This window comes from Entelurus aequoreus, linkage group LG03 (genome assembly GCF_033978785.1).
Source record: "Entelurus aequoreus isolate RoL-2023_Sb linkage group LG03, RoL_Eaeq_v1.1, whole genome shotgun sequence".
Taxonomy (NCBI): domain Eukaryota; kingdom Metazoa; phylum Chordata; class Actinopteri; order Syngnathiformes; family Syngnathidae; genus Entelurus; species Entelurus aequoreus.
This window is the reverse complement of record NC_084733.1, coordinates 67,824,420-67,831,919: the sequence shown is the minus strand read 5'-3', so window position 1 is coordinate 67,831,919 and position 7,500 is coordinate 67,824,420. Positions and strand designations below refer to the sequence as shown.

At 42.6% G+C, this 7,500-nt stretch overlaps 1 protein-coding gene across 1 annotated transcript in view; it reads left to right on the top strand.

Annotated features, from left to right (window-relative positions):
* The window catches only part of znf710a (zinc finger protein 710a), a 26,324-nt gene that overhangs the window by 6,851 nt on the left and 11,973 nt on the right, over nt 1-7,500 (top strand). Inside the window, exon 2 of the mRNA XM_062040635.1 lies at nt 2,864-4,267. Coding sequence (XP_061896619.1) covers nt 2,882-4,267 — 1,386 coding nt within the window. The 5' untranslated portion in view covers nt 2,864-2,881. The remainder of the gene's footprint in view (nt 1-2,863; nt 4,268-7,500) is intronic.

Here is a 7,500-nt window from a genome sequence, read left to right as displayed (position 1 = left end):
TTTGTAATTATTTCCCCATATTTCTACACAGTAGCTCAGATATGGTAACACTAGTGAGCAGTAGAGAATATGAAGGGATTTTTGGTCTAGAACATGTTTTGCTTTATTCATTATTGACGTGTTTCTTGCAACTTTATGTTGTATATTTTTTACGTGAGATTTCCAGTTCAATTTATCATCAATCATTATACCTAGAAATTTGGTTTTATTTACTCTTTCAATTTCTATTCCGTCTATTTGTATTTGTGTTTGACTTTCTCTTCTACTGTTACCAAATAGCATTATTTTAGTTTTACTAAGATTCAACAATAGTCTGTTTTTGTTAAACCATCTTTTTAATTTGTTAATTTCTTCTGTTATTATTTGTATTATCTCCTGTGTGTTCTCTCCTGAACAAAACGCTGTTGTATCATCCGCAAATAATACTAACTTTAAATCTTTTGTAACTTTACAAATGTCATTTATATAGAGATTAAATAATTTAGGTCCTAGAATTGATCCCTGAGGTACACCACAGGATATATTTAGCGTTGGTATCGAAAATAGGAATCGAAATTTAAACTTTTGAACGATTCCGGGAGAATCGGAAAGTTAGTCCCGGTTCCAATCGATACTCGATACCCAACCCTAATAATAAGTGATTATTACATTTGAACAGAAGTGTAAATAGAACATGTTCAAAGAGAACGTAAGCAGATATTAACAGTAAATGAACAAGTAGATTAATAATATATTTTCTACCACTTGCCTTTAATTATTTTGAGAAAATGATAGAATGATAAATGACACAATATGTTACTGCATTTGTCAGCAGACTAATTAGGAGCCTTTGTTTGCTTACTTAGTAATAAAAGACAAGTTGTCTTGTACAAACCCCGTTTCCAAATGAGTTGGGAAATTGTGTTAGATGTATATATAAACGGAATACAATGATTTGCAAATCCCTTTCAACCCATATTATTTTGAATGCACTACAAAGACAAGATATTTGATGTTCAAACTCATAAACTTTTTTTTTTTTTTTGCAAATAATAATTAACTTAGAATTTCATGGCTGCAACACGTGCCAAAGTAGTTGGGAAAGGGCATGTTCACCACTGTGTTACATGGCCTTTCCTTTTAACAACACTCAGTAAACATTTGGGAACTGAGGAGACACATTTTTTTAAGCTTCTCAGGTGAAATTCTTTCCCATTCTTGCTTGATGTACAGCTTAAGTTGTTCAACAGTCCGGGGGTCTCCGTTGTGGTATTTTAGGCTTCATAATGCGCCACACATTTTCAATGGGAGACAGGTCTGGACTACAGGCAGGCCAGTCTAGTACCCGCACTCTTTTACTATGAAGCCACGTTGATGTAACACGTGGCTTGGCATTGTCTTGCTGAAATAAGCAGGGGCGTCCATGGTAACGTTGCTTGGATGGCAACATATGTTGCTCCAAAACCAGTATGTACCTTTCAGCATTAATGCCGCCTTCACAGATATGTAAGTTACCCATGTCTTGGGCACTAATACACCCCCATACCATCACAGATGCTGGCTTTTCAACTTTGCGCCTATAACAATCCGGATGGTTCTTTTCCTCTTTGGTCCGGAGGACACGACTTCCACAGTTTCCAAAAACAATTTGAAATGTGGACTCGTCAGACCACAGAACACTTTTCCACTTTGTATCAGTCCATCTTAGATGAGCTCAGGCCCAGCGAAGCCGACGGCGTTTCTGGGTGTTGTTGATAAACGGTTTTCGCCTTGCATAGGAGAGTTTTAATTTGCACTTACAGAAGTAGCGACCAACTGTAGTTACTGACAGTGGGTTTCTGAAGTGTTCCTGAGTCCATGTGGTGATATCCTTTACACACTGATGTCGCTTGTTGATGTAGTACAGCCTGAGGGATCGAAGGTCACGGGCTTAGCTGCTTACGTGCAGTGATTTCTCCAGATTCTCTGAACCCTTTGATGATATTACGGACCGTAGATGGTGAAATCCCTAAATTCCTTGCAAAGCTGGTTGAGAAAGATTTTTCTTAAACTGTTCAACAATTTGCTCACGCATTTGTTGACAAAGGGGTGACCCTCGCCCCATCCTTGTTTGTGAATGACTGAGCATTTCATGGAATCTACTTTTATACCCAATCATGGCACCCACCTGTTCCCAATTTGCCTGTTCACCTGTGGGATGTTCCAAATAAGTGTTTGATGAGCATTCCTCAACTTTATCAGTATTTATTGCCACCTTTCCCGACTTCTTTGTCACGTGTTGCTGGCATCAAATTCTAAAGTTAATGATTATTTGCAACAACAACAAAAAGTTTATCAGTTTGAACATCAAATATGTTGTCTTTGTAGCATATTCAACTGAATATGGGTTGAAAATGATTTGCAAATCATTGTATTACGTTTATATTTACATCTAACACAATTTCCCAACTCATATGGAAACGGGGGTTGTATGTTCACAATTTTACTTAAGGAAAAATTTGCAATAAGAAACATATGTTTAATCTACCCTAAGATTTTTTGTTAAAATAAAGCCAATAATGCCATTTTTTTGGGATCCCCTTTATTTAGCAAAGTACCGAAAAGTACCAAAAAAGTATCTAAATAATTGTGTTGCCTGTACCAAAATATTGGTATCGTGACAACACTAGTCCATTAAGATATAAAAACAGTTGCTGAGGGACTTTTCTGAGACACTGATCATTTCTACAGCCCTTTTTTTGTATTAAAAGGCAAGTGACCAAAATCATGAGAGGAAATGTGTTTCTATGAGCAAATATTGTGTAAGATCAGGTTGCGTAACGGTAGAACTGGAAAAAAGTGCACTGCAGCTTCTATGTTATTTCTGATTCTATGTTTCTTCCAGGAAGAGGAGGGCGTACAAATGGTGCGGACCTACCCAAAGGTGACTGAAGGCCAAATGGACGTGAGCACACAGACGGAACCTGTGGTGGTTCTCTCTCTAGCTCAGGCCGCCGTTCTCGGACTCATCTCTCAAAACGAAATTTTCGGGGCCACAATTGCTCCGAATGGCTTTTACACAGGGGAGTCCAAAGAGGGTCCGCCTCCCCCGGCGGAGGCCATGGAGTACGAGTACACCGACCAGCTGATAGGCGCCAACGGGGACTACCTGCCTGAGCCGGCTGGGGAACCGCAGCCTCATGGTGAGAGGAGACGCGGGAGGACCAAGAGACCCCGGAGCGACGGAGAGGTAGTGGCTTACCCGCCCAAAGCACCAGAGGTGAAAGGTGAACTGACTGAGGCGGATGCTTGTGCTCACTTGAACAACAAGCGTAGCCCTGCCGAGCAAGAGGATCCCATCGCCATCCGACAAGGTTCTCTGAAGGAGGAGCAGCTGTGCGGAAACTGTCCTTCATGTGTGAGAGGAGCACAGGGAGAAGGAGAAGAGGAACACTCTGGTAGGAACAGGAAGGAAGAGCCAGAAGAGGAGGCTCTAAATCTTAAGACCAGTGGGGAAACTGCTGAACCTCCGGAGAACAAATATTATGAACCTAACGAGGCGGCTTATGAGCCCGCTGATATGACGCTGCCGAGGGAGTTTGAAGAGAACGGTCAGGCCATGCTGTGGTCCGACCCGGAGGGACTCGCCAGGCGAATGCAAATCGACCGACTGGACATTAACGTGCAGATTGACGAGTCTTACTGCGTAGACGTGGGGGAGGGTCTAAAACGCTGGAAGTGCCGAATGTGCGAGAAGTCGTACACGTCTAAATACAACCTGGTCACGCACATCCTGGGCCACAACGGAATTAAGCCACACGAATGTATCCACTGCGGGAAGCTCTTCAAGCAGCCGAGCCACCTGCAAACTCACCTGCTGACCCACCAGGGAACTCGGCCCCACAAGTGCACCGTGTGCGAGAAGGCCTTCACGCAGACCAGCCACCTGAAGAGGCACATGCTGCAACACACCGACGTCAAGCCCTACAGTTGCCGCTTCTGCGGCCGCGGCTTCGCCTACCCCAGCGAGCTGAGGACCCACGAGAGCAAGCACGAGAACGGGCAGTGCCACGTCTGCACGCAGTGTGGCATGGAGTTCCCCACGTACGCGCACCTCAAGCGTCACCTGAGCAGCCATCAGGGCCCCACCACGTACCAGTGCACCGAGTGCCACAAGTCCTTCGCTTACCGCAGTCAGCTGCAGAACCACTTGATGAAGCACCAGAACGTACGGCCTTACGTCTGCCCAGAGTGCGGCATGGAGTTTGTGCAGATCCATCACCTGCGGCAACACGCCCTGACTCACAAGGTATGCCTTCGTACCAGACTCCTTCACACACCCCAAAAATGTGCGCATCCAACCTTTTTTCCGCCTGTGCCTTTTACACAAAATCCAGCAGAGCGGGATTTTAGGATCTTAGTTTTGATTATCTGAAAACTCATCTAATATAACAACTTTTTAACTTGAATAATGAAGCAAGACTTGCTGACCAGGTGAAGTAGAGGAATTGATTGAAGTTGTAGGAGTTACTTCCCTGCGATGAGGTGGCGACTTGTCCAGGGTGTACCCCGCCTTCCGCCCGAATGTAGCTGAGATAGTTTCCAGCACCCCCCCCCCCCCCCCCCCCGCAACCCCTAAAGGGAAAAGCGGTAGAAAATGGATGATAAATAGTGCTTAAAGGCCTACTGAAATGAAATGTTCTTATTTAAACGGGGATAGCAGGTCCATTCTATGTGTCATACTTCATCATTTCGCGATATTGCCACATTTTTGCTGAAAGGACTTGGTAGAGAACATCGACGATAAAGTTCGCAACTTTTGGTCGCTGATAAAAAAGCCTTGCCTGTACCGGAAGTAGCGTGACGTCACAGGTTGTGTAGCGCCTCACATCTGCACATTGTTTACAATCATAGCCACCAGCAGCGAGAGCGATTCAGACTGAGAAAGCGACGATTACCCCATTAATTTGAGCGAGGATGAAAGATTCGTGGATGAGGAAAGTGAGAGTGAAGGATTAGAGGGCAGTGGAAGCGATTCAGATAGGGAAGATGCTGTGAGAGGCGGGTGGGACCTGATATTCAGCTGGGAATGACTAAAACAGTAAATAAACACAAGACATATATATATACTCTATTACCCACAACACAACCAGGCTTATATTTAATATGCCACAAACTAATCCGCATATCAAACACCTCCCCCCTCCCGTCCATATAACCCACCAATACAACTCAAACACCCGTACAACACACTCAATCCCACAGCCCAAAGTACCGTTCACCTCCGTAAAGTTCATACAGCCCATATATTTCCCCAAAGTTACGTACTTGACATGCACATAGCGGCACACACGTACGGGCAAGCGATCAAATGTTTGGAAGCCAAAGCTGCGTACTCACGGTAGCGCGTCTGCTATCCAACTCAAAGTCTTCCTGGTTGTGTTGCTGCAGCCGTCCGCTAATACACCGCTTCCCACCTACAGCTTTCTTCTTTGCTGTCTTCATTGTTCATTAAACAAATTGCAAAAGATTCACCAACACAGATGTCCAGAATACTGTGGAATTTTGCGATGAAAACAGACGACTTAATAGCTGGCCACAATGGTGTCCCAATATGTCCGCACAATCCGTGACATCACGCGCAAACATCATCATACCAGAATATTTTGCGGGAAATTTAAAAATTGCACTTTACTAATCTAACCCGGCCGTATTGGCATGTGTTGCAATGTTAAGATTTCATCATTGATATATAAACTATCAGATTGCGTGGTCGGTAGTAGTGGGTTTCAGTAGGCCTTTAAGCTATATAGTACAACACTACAGCAACGTAACCAAAGGAGCAGAAATACTGCAAGGGGTTGTGAAATGTTTAGCTGATTAGATTTTTTTTAAAACATTAAAAATGTTTCCACACATTGAAAATGTTTTTGAATACACATTAAAATTGATCGGGCACACTGTAGTGGTTTAGAAATAGTGGCATGGACACCCTACCAAGGACTGTTTCCACTGCTGGACTCTAAAAAGAGGTTCCGCAGCCTCCGTAGTAGTACCTCCAGGTTCTGCATCAGCTTCTTCCCTCAGGCTATAAGACTCTTGAACGCATCATAATAATTCCCTCAATCCCCCCCAAAAACGGATTAACTTGCTGGAATATAAAGACAATATAACATTCATCTATAAACGTGGATGCATATGCGAAAGTGCAATATATTTATCTGTACAGTAATCTATTTATTTATATCTGCACCTTATTGCTCTTTTATCCTGCACTACAACGAGCTAATGCAACAACATTTCGTTCTTATCTGTACTGTAAAGTTCACATTTGAATGACAATAAAAGGAAGTGTAAAGGAGCCAGATGTAATAATTTCATCAAGTCAAAATGCATAAATAAATCATCTTCTTTTCCAATACCTCTATAACTGATAATAGTAGTTCAGCCAACATATGCTCATTTCAAAATTAGATTTACAGCCCCGAAATCTTGTTATTGTTTTCATTTTGATGACCCGCCCTCCACCGTTTGACCAATTAGAAAGTCTGTGAGTGTGTCACATCCAGGTTGCCAGTTACGCACTGCCATCTTCATCTAGCTACTGCTACTGGTAAAGTTACTAAACATGTCAGACCTTAGTAAATCTAAAAGTTACCATTCTCAACTTATTCATGACAAAGCCAGGAACAAAACCAGGATTTGTATCGGGGATGCCTTCGAAAGATTTTTTCATCTGACGTCAAACTTGCTCATTTCTATATTGTCCAATACAGTCTATGATCTTGTCTAACAAAGTTAGTATGTTCGTGCAACCAATGCTTAGCGTGCTAGCCTGGTCAATGACACATCGACATACAGGCTAACGGGGGAAATGTATGTCCGTTAGCCTGTATGTTGATGTGTCATCCAACTGACAGGGCAAAATATATTTTGGACAAATAAAACCTACGTGGATACGGGTAGTAGCAGTGTCTATTTCCTTCTCAATATGCTGATACGCTGAGGAAATGGGTTCCAACATTATGTCATCATGGCAATGTGAAACGAATGGAGACAGCCAAATCACATGATAAAATAATTCCTCATTCGTGTTTGCAAATTGTGGACTACATGTACCAAGTTATATGGCAATCGGAAATGTTTGAAACAGTAGCCTATAAGCATACTTGGCAAAATGTCTCCTCTTTAGTTTTGGGCATACATTAGGCTGCTAAGCCTGATCTACTTATTTTCACCAGTATAACCATTTCTAGCGTTGGTTGTAGTTGGTTTTAGTCTTTGTTTTCTGATAGTACTGACAATAACTATATGATTGTTGTGATATTGTACGCAGGCATGACGTACTTCTTCCTGAAAATAGCCCAATTTCTGTGTAAAATGTTTTTGTTTAGAGATTTGTTATTGACAAAACACTTGTCTATTCAGCTATTATGGTCCCAGCACCTAAACCCCAAGTAAGAGGCAGTGGTAGTTTGAAGTTCCTTGGAGTAGCCCAGTCGATCCAGCTGGATTTGGCTGCGTATCTGGCAACCTCAGTCA